This window comes from Oncorhynchus gorbuscha, linkage group LG03 (genome assembly GCF_021184085.1).
Source record: "Oncorhynchus gorbuscha isolate QuinsamMale2020 ecotype Even-year linkage group LG03, OgorEven_v1.0, whole genome shotgun sequence".
NCBI classification, from domain to species: Eukaryota; Metazoa; Chordata; class Actinopteri; order Salmoniformes; family Salmonidae; genus Oncorhynchus; species Oncorhynchus gorbuscha.
In genome coordinates, this window is record NC_060175.1 from 88,181,967 (window position 1) to 88,198,866 (window position 16,900).

At 41.9% G+C, this 16,900-nt stretch overlaps 1 protein-coding gene across 1 annotated transcript; it reads left to right on the top strand.

Annotated features, from left to right (window-relative positions):
* Nucleotides 1-25: 25 nt before the first annotated feature.
* On the top strand, nt 26-9,184 carry LOC124017841 (cysteine/serine-rich nuclear protein 2-like). Its single transcript, XM_046333076.1, has 5 exons — nt 26-1,009; nt 4,462-4,634; nt 4,925-5,187; nt 5,462-5,758; nt 8,198-9,184. The coding sequence occupies exons 2-5, from the start codon at nt 4,475-4,477 to the stop codon at nt 9,182-9,184; spliced, it is 1,707 nt and encodes a 568-aa protein (XP_046189032.1). The 5' UTR covers nt 26-1,009; nt 4,462-4,474.
* The last annotated feature ends 7,716 nt before the right edge of the window (nt 9,185-16,900 follow it).

A 16,900-nucleotide genomic window follows, 5' to 3' on the forward strand; every position in this document is an offset into this window, starting at 1 on the left:
AAATACTCCTATTCATACGTTGTTTTATGTGCATTTGGTAACCATGATGGTTGCTATGGTCTTTTTGGTACGAGGGAACACCTAGAGAGGAATGTGTGAAATATAACGCGTATGTTTCTAACTCTAAAACGATGATTTAAAATATAACCAAGTCATTCGTGTAATCTAAAATGGTTTTATTTTTTATCGTTATTACTAGAATAATTATTTAAAACCTTGTTATCCAACGCATGATCGCCAAGAATGGACAAAGGCATCATTAGGACTACACTTCCCAGGATACGTGGTGCATGGTCTGTTTGTGATGTCACAATGAGTATATATGGCTACACGGTGGCGTTCTTCATTCTATTGTTACATTGTAACAAACCGGGGCAGAGGCGAGGAAAAGGAGGACGTCAATCGGATAAAATTCTGTAACATTTTGACATCTCTGTACCAAATAAGGCGAAGAAAAACGACGTTGGGCCGATTGAAACCGCTCTTGAAAAGAAAGGATAAACGAATACAGATGTCAGCGGATGCTCTTCCAATGCAAAGCATTCAAAGGCTCAAACCTGGAAGATAAGGCATCCGGCAGTTATCTCCCATTTTTTTTTACAACTTAGCAGAAAATAATGTCAATAGCCTAATAAATGTTAACTAAACTTGACGTCCTTCTTTCCCACCGTCTGCCCCGGCTATACAGGATTGCTACGTCAAAGTTAAATGGAACCTACTCCTGGAAGCGACCATAAATACATTTCCTTTATGTAGTCCAATATCTGCTTGAAGCCGGTGTATCCTACAAATGCAGAAATAAGCATTCATACTGAACAAATTAACAGTTGTACTTAAAAACAATCGGTAGCCTAACATTACATCTCGAAAGAAAGAAGCTAAAACTGTCAGGGGAAAATATTTGGAAAAAAACTAAAATAGGGCGTTACAAGATCCATGAACAATCCTCCGTGAATAAAAGGAACGCTCAGCAGTTGATCAGGAGAAGAGGATACTTTTTCTGCTTAAGGTAAGGAAGGCACTTGGGTTTAACGTTTCATGACACTGGACAGTTTGCCATTGTATGTTAGTGATGGGGGTGTGGTGGTATGCTGGAGTGACGGGGTCTTTAGAGGCTCCTATGTCTGACAATTAGATTTAGCTACATTATTTCCTACTGCACCCAGCCTGTCGAGCGTCAGTCCATTTACAAAATATAGATTATTGTCGTTTTCGGCACTCAGACGTTTTTAAGGTTTGTTATCAGCACGTAGTAGACTGTGCGTATCTTTAGGACGCTCCTACAAATGATATTTTGGAAACAAGGCACAGTATCACAGTTTCTGCAGTAGCCTACCAAACAATATGCCTATAGGCTAGTCTTCTTTTACTCTTATAATTGTAGAATATTGAGTCGAGCCTATGCACATTATTGTCATTCCGGATACTAGAATGGTCTATGCTACTTTAATTTGGTTCAATAGGATTAGGTCATCATCATGAGATGTGTCAGTTATTTTTTCTGATAGCCATTACTGCAACCTGGTGGTTTAATGCCAGGCTAAATAATGTACAGATGTATCGAACAGCTTTTCTTTTATTAGGCCTACCAGCTAGCTCACAGTATGAAAACCAAGGCCTGATACATTGTTCTCTGTATGTAATAGGCTAGCCATTAACTGATGTTGACTGTCTGGCCACCCTCTTGGTTGTTATTAACCTGCATGGTTGTAATTGTATCAGTCAAATCTTTTTGTGACGTTTGCAATAACCACAGTATGTTTGGTGTAGGAGATTGGTGCTGCCTCCTGTAAGGTAATTCTGTGACAGGTAATACATAACGTGTAATATCCATATAACAATTTTCCACTGTAAAAGACAAATGGAGACACGTTTACTTGCAATGCAATCTCTATATGTAGTAATGAATGGGCTAGCTTCCACTGAAACTTCAACAGAGAAGCGATTCGTTGCAGTCCTGCATCTTCCATAGGGCCATAAAATCACATCTGAATTCTAACGGTTGGTTTTAACCTCATGGGATGGGGTGCTATTTATATGATAGTGAAGATCATTGAAACCATGAAAGGGTCACAAAGATGTATAGAGGGAGTCTTGTTCAAATGTCTCAGCATGGCCTTATTTGACACGCTGCTGTTGCCAGAGCCACCTCCTGTCCCTGGCATCAAAATCCTCTGCTGTTGAAGGGGCCCGCTATGTTTTATAGGAAACGCTAAAGGGACATAAGGCTGCCTATCTAGAGAACAGCTAGTTTGTCTCTCCGTTCATGTAAACCTCTAGTTAGCTGCTTTCCTAGTTGCCATGGGGATTATTTTCCAGACTCAATGATTTGGAAGCAGGATTTTCATGAGGGAGAGAGTGATGGGGGTAAGAATACAGATAAAAGGAGAGTGAGACCACACCAAAAACTTGATGTCACTCTGTTGTGGTATGAGGAATCGATCCACGGCCCAGAGACGTGCTCCGGGGATTCTTCTTAATCTACTGTAGGCTATTTAGAATGTACTTACAACCTTGCAGATCCAGATTTGATTTAATTAACATATGTTTATAAACAGTTACAGTGAGATTTATATATTTTGTTATTCAGATAGCGTCATAGGATGTACAGTTGAAGTCGGAAGTTTATATACACCTTAGCCAAGTACATTTAAACTCAGTTTCACAATTCCTCACATTTAATCCTAGTAAAAATTCCCTGTCTTAGGTCAGTTAGGATCACCACTTTATTTTAAGAATGTGAAATGTTATAATAATAGTAGAGTGATTTATTTCAGGTTTTATGTCTTTCATCACATTCCCAGTGGGTCAGAAGTTTAAATACACTCAATTAGTATTTGGTAGCATTGCCTTAAAAAAATTAAACTTGGGTCATATGTTTCAGGTAGCCTTCCACAAGCTTCCCACAATAAGTTGGGTGAATTGTGTCCCATTCCTCCTGACAGAGCTGGTGTAACTGAGTCAGGGTTGTAGGCCTCCTTGCTCGCACACACTTTTTCAGTTCTACCCACACATTTTCTATGGATTGAGGTCAGGGCTTTGTGATGGCCACTCCAATACCTTGACTTTGTTGTCCTTAAGCCATTTTGCCACAACTTGGAAGTATGCTTGGGGTCATTGTCCATTTGAAGACCCATTTGCGACCAAGCTTTAACTTCCTGACTGTCTTGAGATGTTGCTTCAATATATCCACATAATGTTCCTCCCTCATGATGCCATCTATTTTGTGAAGTGCACCAGTCCCTTCTGCAGCAAAGCACCCCCACAACATGATGCTGCCACCCCTGTGCTTCACGGTTGGGATGGTGATCTTCGGCTTGCAAGCCTCCCCTTTTTCCTCCAAACATAGCGATGGTCATAATGGCCAAACAGTTCTACTTTTGTTTCATCAGACCAGAGGACAGGACATTTCTCCAAAAAGTATGATATTTGTCCACATATGCAGTTGCAAACTGTAGTCTGGCTTTTTTTATGGCGGTTTTGGAGCAGTGGCTTCTTCCTTGCTGAGGAGCCTTTCAGGTTATGTCGATATAGGACTCGTTTTACTGTGGATATAGATACTTTTGTACCAGTTTCCTCCAGCATCTTCACAAGGTCGTTTTACTGTTGTTCTGGGGTTGATTTACACCTTTCGCACCAAAGTACCTTCATTTCTAGGAGACAGAAGGCGTCTCCTTCCTGAGCAGTATGAGGGCTGCATGGTCCCATGGTGTTTATACTTGCGTACTACTGTTTGTACAGATGCACCTGGTACCTTCAGGCATTTGGAAATTGCTCCCAAGAATGAACCAGACTTGTGGAGGTCTATGATATTTTTCTGAGGTCTTGGCTGATTTCTTCTGATTTTCCCATGATGTCAAGCAAAGAGGCACTAAGTTTGAAGGTAGGCCTTGAAATACATCCACAGGTACACATCCAATTGACTCAAATGATGTCAATTAGCCAATAAGAAGCTTCTAAAGCCATGACATAATTTTCTGGAATTTTCCAAGCTGATTAAAAGCACAGTCAACTTAGTGTATGTAAACTTCTGACCCACTAGAATTGTGATACAGTGAATTATAAGTGAAATAATCTGTCTGTAAATAATTGTTGGAAAAATTACTTGTGTCATGCACAAAGTAGATGTTTTAACAGGCTTGCCAAAACTGTAGTTTATTAACAAGACATTTGTGGAGTGGTTGAAAAATGAGTTGTAATGACTCCAACCTAAGTGTATGTACATTTTCGACTTCAACTGTATGTATTATTATTATGCCTACTGTCTAATTCTCAAATGCCTTGGCTTGATGAAAGTCTTATGTTATATGCCTTACTCACCTTCGCTATTGTATTCATGAAGTCTTTCCAATGGTGTACCTACGCATGTGCCAGACTGATACACTCTCTCTCTCGCTTTTTCTCTCTTTGTGACGACTGCCAACCGCCTGTCTCTGACCATAAGTTTGTCTGTCTCTACAGACGCCAAGTTTCCATGGAGGCAGTTTCATCTCTCAGCCTCAAGCGAAGATTCGAGGAGGTGGACAGTGGCTCTCCCTACTCTACGCCCAAGGACTCAGACGATGATATCTCCAGCAGTGACAGCGCTGACAGCTGTGATAGCCTCAACCCCCCCTCCAGTACTGCACTCATACGTAAGGGCTAGGCTACGGTAAAACCTGCAGTATTTGTTGGCTAAGTTACTCGCCAAAGAATTGTATGCCAATGTAGGCCTACTGACTGCACTAGGCAAATAGTTAGCAAAATGAAAAGTGAATTTCAAGTCCAGCTAAAATAGGCTTGGTGTTAAAGTGTATGGTGGAATATTACTCTATAATAACCCTTATACTATCTGTGGTTATAACCTGTTTATGGAAACTGGTCATCCACCCTTACTTACCCTTTTCTCTTCCCTGTTCTTTTCTCCTCCTCCTTCCCTACCCAGCGACCTCCATCCTAAGACGTCACAAGCCCTCTCCAGGCCGGAAGCGGGTGCGGTTTGATGTGGTGACGGTATACTACTTCCCCAGGCAGCAGGGCTTCACCAGCGTGCCCAGCCAGGGAGGCAGTTCCCTGGGCATGGCTCACCACCACTGCTCCATCCGCAGCTACACCCTGGGAGAGTTTGCCTGCGAGCAGGAGACCAGTCACCGCCACGCCCTGCGCCAACACCTCCGCCAGGAGAAGCTCAACGCTCGCAAGATGAAGGTGAGGTCAAACATGGATATTTAGTTACATTTTAAAGGACCTTCTTGGGTTTAAATGAGAAATCCCTGTTCAGATTAGAATCATAATTTGGATGCATGCACATTTAACTTTACAATTGCATAAATCATGTGTTGATATCAATGGAAGATTTGGACTAAAACTTGAGTTATGTGCATGCATCCCCAGTCAGAATTCCATCCTTGGTGAGCTTTGTATGTGTGATTGTTTGTCTTAATGTTCTGTATGTATTCTGTATTCACCCCATCACCTCCAGCTGACACGTAATGGTACGGTGGAGTGTGCCCAGGCTGACCTGCTGACCCTCGACAATGTATCAGACGATGACCTTGACGTGGAGGGGGTGGAGGTGGATGACTGCTTCTTCCTGCAGCCACTGCCCACAAAACGGCGCCGCGCTCTCCTCAGGGCTTCTGGTAATGCCCGCATAGATGCCCGGGAGAAGGCTGAGCTACGGACCATCAGGCTATCCAGGGAGGAGTGTGGCTGTGACTGCCGTTTCTACTGTGACCCCCGCCACTGTGGCTGCAGCCAGGCTGGCATCAAGTGCCAGGTGTGTGTTTGTGCGTGAGATGTATTTGTACAGCACTCAGTACAGATTAGGATTGAATATTTTGCCAGTATTTGACAAATGTTCCATCCCGAAAATAAATCACTTTTCTCCTGGGTAACCTGGTATTTTCCTGCCCAAACCGGAAGTGTAATTTTAAAGCATATAAATACGTCTGGATTTGATTAAAGCTTTGATCTGCATAAAAATGCAAGCCTGTTGCTACCTCAGCCTGAGGAGACATATATTAAATACATTTATGAGCCCATGCCCAAATGAATGTGCCGTTATCCAATACATAGCCTATGATATACCCTATAGGCTACCGCACATTACGCACGAATCAGAAAAACATAAAAGCCCATAGATGTAGTGATGCTATCTTGGGTAAATAAAATTAAACATGCTCCAGTAGGCTAATCTTTTTGAGTGTGGACTGTATTATACTGTATTATATGGACTGAAATTACACACTTCCTTCAAACCATGAAGCTGGGAGAGAACATGCCATGCTGGTGCAGGACATGTGGACTACAAAGTTATAATTGTAGGCTAGTGAATTAGATTTTAATTTGGAAATATAATAGGACAAATGTACATTTTTATAGTTAATAGGCTGACTCAGTCTTGGTTTCATCATACTAGAGAACTCCAAGTGGGCTGTCATGTGCCTTTTACTGAGGAGTGGCTATACCATAATGGCCTGATTAGTGGAGTTCTGCAGAAATAGGAGAACCTTCCAGAAGGACAACCATCTATCTCCACAGAGGAACTCTGGAGCTCTTTCAGAGTGACCCCCTATTGCTCAGTCTGTATAGGCAGCCACCTCTAGGAAGAGTCTTGGTGGTTCCAAACTAATTCCATTTAAGAATGATGGAGCCACTGTGTTCTTGGGGAACTTAAATGCTGCAGAAATGTTTTACCAGCCTCCCAGGTGGCGCAGTGGCCTAAGGCACTGCATCTCAGTGCCATCAGAGAATCTGGGTTCGAGTCCAGGCTCTGTCGCAGCTGGCCGCGACTGCCACACAATTGGCCCAGCGTCTTTCGGGTTAAGGAGGGTTTGGCCGGTAGGGATATCCTTGTCTCATCGCGCACTAGCGACTCCTGTGGCGGGCCGGGCGCAGTGCACGCTCACCAGGTCGCCAGGTGTACAGTGTTTCCTCCGACACATTATGCCGGCTGGCTTCCGGGTTGGATGGGCATTCTGTCAAGAAGCAGTGTGGCTTGGTTGGGTTGTGTTTCGGAGGACGCATGGCTCTCGACCTTCACCTCTCCCGAGTCCATACTGGAGTTGCAGCGACGGGACAAGACAGTAACTACTACCAATTGGATACCATGAAATTGGGGGGAAAAAGGGGTAAAAAAAAAAAATGAAAATAAATGTTTTACCAAATAGGGCTGTCTTCTGTATACCACCCCTACCATGTCACAACACAACTGATTGGCTCAAATAATAATAAATCATAAATAATAATGAATAATAAAAATAAATTCCATAAATTAACTTTTAACAAGGCGCACCTGTTAGTTGAAATGCATTCCATGTGACTACCTCATGAAGCTGGTTGAGAGATTGCCTTGATGATAGCTTTGCATACTCTTGGCAAAGGGTGGCTACTTTGAAGAATGTAAAACATGCAATATATTTAGATTTGTTGAACACTTCATTTGGTTACTACATGACTATACCATGTAGAAAATGGTAACATTTAAGAAAACACTTGAATGAGTAGGTGTGTCCAAACTTTTGACTGGTTACTGTATATACATATCAATCTTGAAACATGATGATCTGTTTTGGATACATTTTGAATGGAAGTGATGGAGACAGAAAGACTGCGAGAGGGTGCTCGCGATGATATTCGTGTGATAGGCTGTTTTATAACTGCAGATGCAATTTAAAAGAAAAATATTTACGTTAAAAATAAGGGGATCCCGAATGCTAGATGGAGATGTGTAAATTTGACACGCATTCAGTTGTTATATTTCTGCAGCATAGGCTATGCTGCAGCAAATGTAGGCCTACCTCACAATATTGTTTTTACCATGATGAGATAGATGATACATATATTGTGAACTGCGCTCCATACTGAGATGCGCTGTCTGTCCCCACCCTGAGCGTTGATGATTGATCATGCAGACAGCAGAGAGAAGGCCGTAGAGAAGACACATTTAGATATCACATATCATTTAACAGTTCCATTTCACGTCATGCTGTTCATAGAAATAATGTATTAGAATTTCCCGGTTTCTCAGTTATTTATCCCGGGAAAAGGGAGTAGGTTTGGGTGGGAAATCTTGGTATGCTGGTTCCTGCTTTTCAACCCTAGTACAGATGGCAGCATTAGTATTAAGATGAACAGGAAATCAATGCCTTACAGACATATAATATTCAGTAAAATACACTATAACTGCGTATATTCTCTCTATTTCTCTTCCCAGGTGGACAGGATGTCTTTCCCCTGTGGCTGCTCTCGGGACGGCTGTAGGAACTCGGTGGGCCGCATCGAATTCAATCCTCTGCGCGTGCGAACACACTACCTGCACACCATCATGAAGCTGGACCTGGAGAAGAGGAGGCTGCTGGGGCAGCGGTTGGGTGTTGGGGAGCAGTATGAAGAGTCTGACCTGCTCTCCTTCCACTCCTCCACCAGGCCTCCCTCCCCAGACCCTGACCTGTCCACAGGGGCCCATGGCCTGGACTCTGAGTTAGAGACAGAGGAGAGAGAGGTCCAGATGGTCCTAGAGGCTCAGGACCTCCTGACTGAGCAGGCCTGCCTGGAGCGGGAAAACGAGATCGCCGTGCTCCACCTGCAAAGTGCCGAAGAGCAGGAGAGGATGAGGGAGGAAGAGGAAGAGGAGGAGGCGCAGAGGGGCAGGGGGGGAGCAGGTAGCCTGGGGGAGCAGGCTCTGTGCCTCCTGCCTGGGGCCCTGCAGGGGGAGCTGTCTGGGGAGCCTGGGGTAGGGGTTGGGGTGGAGGGGGTCCCTATTTCCCTCCTCCAGGGCCCATTCCCCACTGGGGCTACCCTGCTCTGCATCACAGAGAACCAGGAGGGAAATTGGGAGGGGGAAGGGGACAACCCTCGTGGTGGCCTCAAAGACCCGGCCTCCTCCCTGCTATACTACCAGTTAGGTCCCATGGAGAAAGAGCCGTTTGAGGAGTCTCAGCCTGTGGAGGAGGAGTGTGTAGGTAAAGAACCAGGGGGAGGAGAGGAGCAAGAGAGGGTGGAGCATAGAAGTATTACCTGCGGGCAGGATGAGGGCGAGTTTTCGCCTCCGGTGGCTCTGTGCACAGAGAATGGCATGGGGGCTGAGGGGGCTAAGGAGGTACCATTCAGCCCCCAGCAGAGTTCCTCAGAAGGGCAGTGTCAGGAAGTGGCCTGTCTGGCCACAGGAGATATGTACCCACCACTGCCCCCTGAGGTTTAGTACGAGCACCTCTGCAGATGTTTTGCACAATAGCTTTATTTTGAGCTGAATAAAGCCTGCACTACATGGATAGACAGTGTAGTTATCAAGAATGAGTATGATGTTACAGGTTAGAATTCATAATAATAACCATCATTACTACGATAATCGATTTGAAAAAAATGAGCAGTTCCATTAAAAACTAAAGTAAAGGAGGGAAAGTCATCCTGAAAGCACACAGATCTTTCCCTGCAGCAGTACTGTCGTTTCAGTTATATGTCAATGAAATGCTCTTATTTTAAAGGGGTGGAGATCATGGGACCTGTCCCAAATGGCACCCTTTTCCCTTTTATAGTGCACTACTTTAGACCGGGACCATAGGGCTCTGATCAAAAGTAGTGCACTATGTAGGGAATATGGTGCCATTTGGCAGCCATGTTGGCCTTAACGAAAGAAATGACATGTTTGTGTGGGAGGTGTAATTGAGTCATTGAGAACTAAGTTGTGTTGTTTTTAGTTCCCGGCACCACAAAGAGACAATGTGGTGGTGTGATCATTGGCTCTGGGCCTTTTCATTTCAAAAATGTTTTTAACCTTTATTTAACTAGGCAAGTCAGTTAAGAACTCATTCTTATTTACAATGACGGCCTACCGGGGAAAAGTGGGTTCCTGCCTGGGTCAGGGGCAGACCTTGTCAACTCGGGGATTCGATACAGCAACCTTTTGGTTACTGGCCCAACGCTCTAACCACTAGGCTACCTGCCGCCCCTCAAGGGAGCATTTCAGAATCATTCAGTGGATTCGAGTGGCTTGTTTAACAAGGGAAAGGGGGATACCTAGTCAGTTGTACAACTGAAAGGAGGTGGGGTTAAGAAGAATATGTGCCCTGTTCTATACTGTAGGCCGATAAAATAAACTGTTTTTAAAAAGTGTGAGTATTTAGTGAGCATTGTAAACTTCACGTTAGTCTGGTACACTTCTTATAGCTGTTCGTTTTGAAGCCAAATTAGGGCCACTGGTAGTATCTATTCCCCACCTCCCAATCTCTGACTGAGAATAGACCTAAAAAACAATCCTGGATATACTTGTTTTGGTGTACTGTATAAGAGTTTGCAATGGGCAAGGCAGAGCTAAAAGAGCTGCTTGTATGATCTATATGCACTTTGTGGTCAATTAGCATAGGCACATGGTGATATGGGCCCCTTTCTGCATTGGGGCAAAATGGTAAAAAAAATGGTTAAAATCAGAAGGTTTGCACCGGCTTCTCTTTCTAAATAGCGTCTCTCCGGGTATACCTATCTTAGACCTCTCACGCAAGCACAGTTTATTTATTAAAAGACAGTTGACCTATAATAGTAACCATTACAATGTTATAGTGATATATTACACTTCGTCTTTGTAAAATTGTGATGCTGTTGATATTGAGCGCAAGAAGTCTTTGATCTCTGTTTTATGCACGACTGAAAGAAACCGGTCTTTGTTTTTAGTTAGCATGTCAGATCATCGTACAGGTGGTCAGAGTCCATGTGAGGATGGGACAGAATAGACCTCATATAATGAGTCTGTAGGGGCAAAGCTCTACACTGTAAAAACAAATCTAGTTCTTTCAACTAATTATTATTATTAAGTAACTGGTTCCACAGCTGTTTTTGTGTTTACCTTTTGTGCCAAGTGGTACCTGAACCCCAACAAATGTAATATACAGCAAAGCAGCGCTTTTATCATACAATATTTTCAATTGACATATTTGACACAAGTTGAAATACATGATTTATATTATGCATGTTCATTCATGCAGTAATTAATATTCAACATGGCCTCAGCTGGGGTTGAGAATTACAACCTCTTGGTGCACGGAATTCTAATCTACCTGCTACACCACGTTGTCTTTCACAATGACTGATTTCACATGTTTTGCTACATCTTGCACTTCAAAGTAAATCTCAGTTTGAATCTAAATGTACACTCGATAAAAACCTATATTTATTATAGTGATTATGGAGTAACATTAAAACAGAGTAATATACCGCACCAGCATTAGACAACTATACAGAAAAAAATCAAATTGCTGAAATAACTAAATCAAATCAATGGTGAGAGAATAGTCAGATTAACTGACAATTGACATAGATATGGTGGTGTAGCAGGGAGATCAGATTGTCATGTTCCAAGAGGTTCTGAGTTCAAATCTCAGGTGAGGACATATTGAATAATAATTTAATTATAAATGAACATGCATAATGTCAAATATGTACATTGAAAACATTGTATGTGAAAAGTACTGTGTGTGTGTAACCAGTTGCACAGATGTTTTTAGTTAACATGCCCAAGTAACAATTTATAGTTGAATGAAGAAATGAGAGTTGAGCCAACACATTTTAAATGGACAGAATGTTTTGCCCAGGTTTTCTTTAAGTTTGGGCCAACATTTTTTTTTAGTTCCTATAACACTTGGACCAAAAAAGTTGAGTAAACATTAGAACGGCTATGGAACCAGTTACAGTTGAAGTCAGAAGTTTACATACACTTAGGTTGGAGTCATTAAAACTATTTTTTTAATACCACTCCACAAATGTCTTGTAAACAAACTATAGTTTTGGCAAGTTGGTTAGGACATCTACTTTGTGCATGACACAAGTAATTTTTCCAACAATTGTTTACAGACAGATTATTTCACTTATAATTCACTGTATCACAATTCCGGTGGGTCAGAAGTTTACATGCACTAAGTTGACTGTGCCTTTAAACAGCTTGGAAAATTCTAGAAAATTATGTCATGGCTTTAGAAGGTTCTGATAGGCTAATTGACATAATTTGAGTCAATTGGAGGTGTACCTGTGGATGTATTTCAAGGCCTACCTTCAAACTCAGTGCCTCTTTGCTTGACATCATGGGAAAATCAAAAGAAATCAGCCAAGACCTCAGAAGAAATATTGTAGACCTCCACAAGTGTGATTCATCCTTGGGAGCCATTTCCAAATGTCTGAAGGTACCACGTTCATCTGTACAAACAATCGTACGCAAGTATAAACACCACAGGACCACGCAGCCATCATACCGCTCAGGAAGGAGATGTGTTCTGTCTCCTAGAGATGAACATACTTTTGTGCGAAAGGTGCAAATCAATCCCAGAACTACAGCAAAGGACCTTGTGAAGATGCTGGAGGAAACAGGTACGAAAGTATCTATATCCACAGTAAAACGAGTCCTATATCGACATAACCTGAAAGGCCGCTCAGCAAGGAAAAAGCCACTGCTCCAAAACCGCCATAAAAAAAGCCAGACTACAGTTTGCAACTGCATTTAGGGACAAAGATCATATTTTTTGGAGAAATGTCCTCTGGTCTGATGAAACAAAAGTAGACCTGTTTGGCCATAATGACCATCGTTATGTTTGGAGGAAAAACGGGGAGGCTTGCAAGCTGAAGAACACCATCCCAACCGTGAAGCACAGGGGTGGGAGTATCATGTTGTGGGGGTGCTTTGCTGCAGGATGGACTGATGCACTTCACAAAATAGATGGCATCATGAGGGAGGAACATTATGTGGATATATTGAAGCAACATCTCAAGACATCAGTAAGGAAGTTAAAGCTTGGTCGCAAATGGGTCTTCCAAATGGACAATGACCCCAAGCATACTTCCAAATTTAAGGCAAAATGGCTTAAGGACAACAAAGTCAAGGTATTGGAGTGGCAATCACAAAGCCCTGACCTCAATCCTATAGAACATTTGTGGGCAGAACTGAAAAGGTGTGTGCGAGCAAGAAGGTCTACAAACCTGACTCATTTACACCAACTCTGTCAGGAGGAAGGGGCCAAAATTCACCCAACTTATTGTGGGAAGATTTTGACCCAAGTTAAACAATTTAAAGGCAATGCTATCAAATACTAATTGAGTGCATGTAAACTTCTGACCCACTGGGAATGTGATGAAAAAAATAAAAGCTGAAATGTATCATTCTATACTCTTATTCTGACATTTCACAATCTTAAAATAAAGTGGTGATCTTAACTGACCTGAGACAGGGGATTTTTACTCGGATTAAATGTCAGGAATTGTGAAAAACTGAGTTTAAATGTATTTGGTTAAGGTGTATGTAAACTTCTTACTTCAACTGTCCTAATAATTAGTTGAAACAACTAGATATTTTTTTTACAGAGTAGGATTCTCTATGAAACACAGCTATTTTACATCATAAGATGTCATTTAAAAAATATAATTTAAAGAGTCAAAAGAAAAGGAAAGCCTGAGGTGTTTGAAGTATTATTACAGACTAATAATGTAAAGAGGATATGACAAAACCCGAAGTTTTGTTGAGTGTGTATGTGTGTTTGTTTGAGTGTGTGAGCGTGTGTGTTGGGGGCCTGGGAGTGGGGTATGCATATGAGTAGTCATATTATTTCCTAAAAGGTGCTGTTCTTATAGGTTTACAATAATTGTAAAAAATCCTACCATTACACAAAAAATTACTTTGAGGACTAAGTGTATCTTGATGGACATTGAATCATGGACGTTTCTGATTGAAAGTTTGAAATCCACAGAAAATGCATTTTAATCAACCGTTTCTGTGGCGAGGGAAGCATTACTTTAAGGCGTCTGAGAGAATTATGGAATGACATACTGTACATGTCAGTATATATAATCACAATCCTATAACATTTTTTTTATTTGAAATGTATTTTTATGCTGTGTCTGTTTGTACTGACCTATGTAAGTGAGTGTGCCGACACATCGTGCACATTGTCTTCATCCTTTCCTGATGTTGTGCTCCTTTAACTGATTATCTATTTTAAAGCTTGTTGCCATCTTGCCCAGTGTATCGTGTATACTCTTAGAAAAATAGGTGCTATCTTGAACCTGAACGGGTTCTTCAGCTGTCCCATAGGAGAACCCTTTGAATAACCATTTTTGGTTCCATGTAGGGTTCTACATAGTACCAAAAAGTGTTCTCCTATGGGGACAGCTGAAGATCCCGTTGGAACCCTTTTTTCTGTACAGTATATGGGCCTAACTAACACAGGATGAGATGCTGTGCATGAGGGGTGTGATATTGTCTTAATAATATAATCATGTTTAAGAGTTGCACCAAAGCAGTGGTTTCAAACCGGATTTGTTGCTCTCATCATCCACCAATTTCTAGAAGATTTAATTGGAATCTTCAGCTCTGATTCATTCTGAAGAGACTTGTAGTGATCTTCTCAATCAAATAGATTTATTTTCCACCATTGCTTACCGTAACACAGTTCCGGCCTTTAAGGAATTGTTGAGTGAAACTGAATAGCTGCCTATTGTTGAGTCTTCATCTTTGGCTTCCTATGAATGGATTAAGGTATGGGACCACTGCACTAAATGAACTCCAACCCACTAATGATATGATTATTATGTTTGTCTGTGTTTGAGAGCAGAGGTACAGTATGTATGACTGAAAAGAGTGACTGAGGTTTGGTTGGACTTCATCTCAAAGCTGTGATAATTACTCTTATGCTAACTGTTGCCTAAAGTGGACAAAACATTTTATACAAAAAAAATGTCAATTAAAAGATTTAAAAAATATGACTCCTGTTTTTATATTATGAGGTTCTACATTTCTCTGTGACTCTTGATCATTGTGGGGTTAATATCACTCATTGTCTCTCCCAGGTGGCTTTCACTAATGCTGTGAAAAGGACAAAGTCATCAACATCTTCAAAAGCCAATCAGGCGGAACATTCACCAGTGACTTCACCCTCTACCTGGATAAGATCTAGGCTGAAAATTGCAGTGGCTGGACAGCACCAAACAGGACAGGCATGGGACACTGACCCTAATATACACTGAAATGCACATGATCTCTCCAGGGCCAAAGTGACACATTAATTTGGATAGCAGCAAGGACAACCAATTCTATCCAACAATTTGTAGTTTCAAGCAAAGCCATTTTAGCACTATACTCAACACTATACTGAATTAAAATATAAATGCAACATGCAACAATTTCATTTTTTTTTTGAGTTACAGTTCATAAGGAAATAAGTCAATTAAAATAAATTAATTAGGCCATAATCTATGGATTTCACATGACTGGGAATACAGATATGCATCTGTTGGTCACAGATACATTGAAAAAAGGGAATGGATCAAAACAACAGGTGTGACCACCATTTACCTCATGAAAACCAGTCAGTATCAGGTGTGACCACCATTTACCTCATGAAAACCAGTCAGTATCAGGTGTGACCACCATTTACCTCATGAAAACCAGTCAGTATCAGGTGTGACCACCATTTGACTCATGAAAACCAGTCAGTATCAGGTGTGACTACCATTTACCTCATGAAAACCAGTCAGTATCAGGTATGACCACCATTTGTTGATTGGGGCCCGTGGACTGTTGTCCATCTCCTCTTTAATGGCTGTGCGGAGTTGCTGGATATTGATGGGAACTGGAACACGCTGTCGTACACTATGATCCAGAGCATCCCAAATATGCTCAATGGGTGACATATCAGGTGAGTATGCAGGCCATGGATGAACTGGGACATTTTCAGCTCCAGGAATTGTGTACAGATCCTTGCAACATGGGGTCGTGCATTATTATGCTGAAACATGAGATGATGGCGGTGGATGAAGGACACGACAATGGGCCTCAGGATCTCATCACGGTATCACATTGCATTCAAATTGCCATGGATAAAATGCAATTGTGTTTGTCGTCCGTAGCTTATAACTGCCTATACCATAACCCCACCGCCACCATGGGGCACTCTGTTCACAATGCTGACATCAGCAAACCACTCGCTCCACAAGGCCATACACGTGGTCTGCAGTAGTGAGCCTGGTTGGACTTAGTGACAAATTCTCTAAAACAACGTAGGAGGCGGCTTATAGTAGAGAAGTTATCATTATATTATCTGGTGGATATTCATGCAGTCAGCATGCCAATTGCACGCTCACTGAAAAAACATCTGTGGCATTGTGTTGTGTGACAAAACTGCACATTTTAGAGTGGCCTTTTATTGACCCCAGCATAAGGTGCACCTGTGTAATGATCATGCTGTTTAATCAGATTCTTGATATACCACACCTGTCAGGTGGATATTTATCTTGGCAATGGAGAAATGCTCACGAACAGGCATGTAACCAATTTGTGCACAACATTTGAGAGATTTGAGCTTTTTGTGAGTATGGAACATTTCTGGGATATTTTATTTCAGCTTATGAAACATATGACCAACAGTTTACATGTTGCATGTTTATATATTTGTTCCATGTAGTACCACCAGGACAAGTCATCATGGTAACCATGGGTTACTGTGTTATATTATATGGCCACTAGAGGGAAGGATTGAATCAGTTTTAAAGTGCTGCACCCCGGCTTGTACTGTACTGTACTGCAGCCTACTTCTATCTACCCATGTCAAAGGCTGTCTATACATTTGTGTTGAACACAGCCCTTTGTTTTGAATGGACAAGCTTATGTCTATTTTAATTCTAACAAAAAGCATAGGGTCTCCCTTCTGTTTTGACTCCGTGATAAATCTGCACTGGTAGCAGATTATTCAAAGCCCTAACTTTTTCTCTGTTTATCAGCAACATGTTCTCTGCTACACTGTGAAGCCAAGTCTCTTCCAAAGGTCTCCACTGCAATTTGATGGAGTACAAAAAACACTGGTCATATTGACACGGTCTCCTGCAGCAGAGCCTCAAGAGTGATCCCTGTAGTGTATTTACACATCAGACACAAACTGGGAGAACA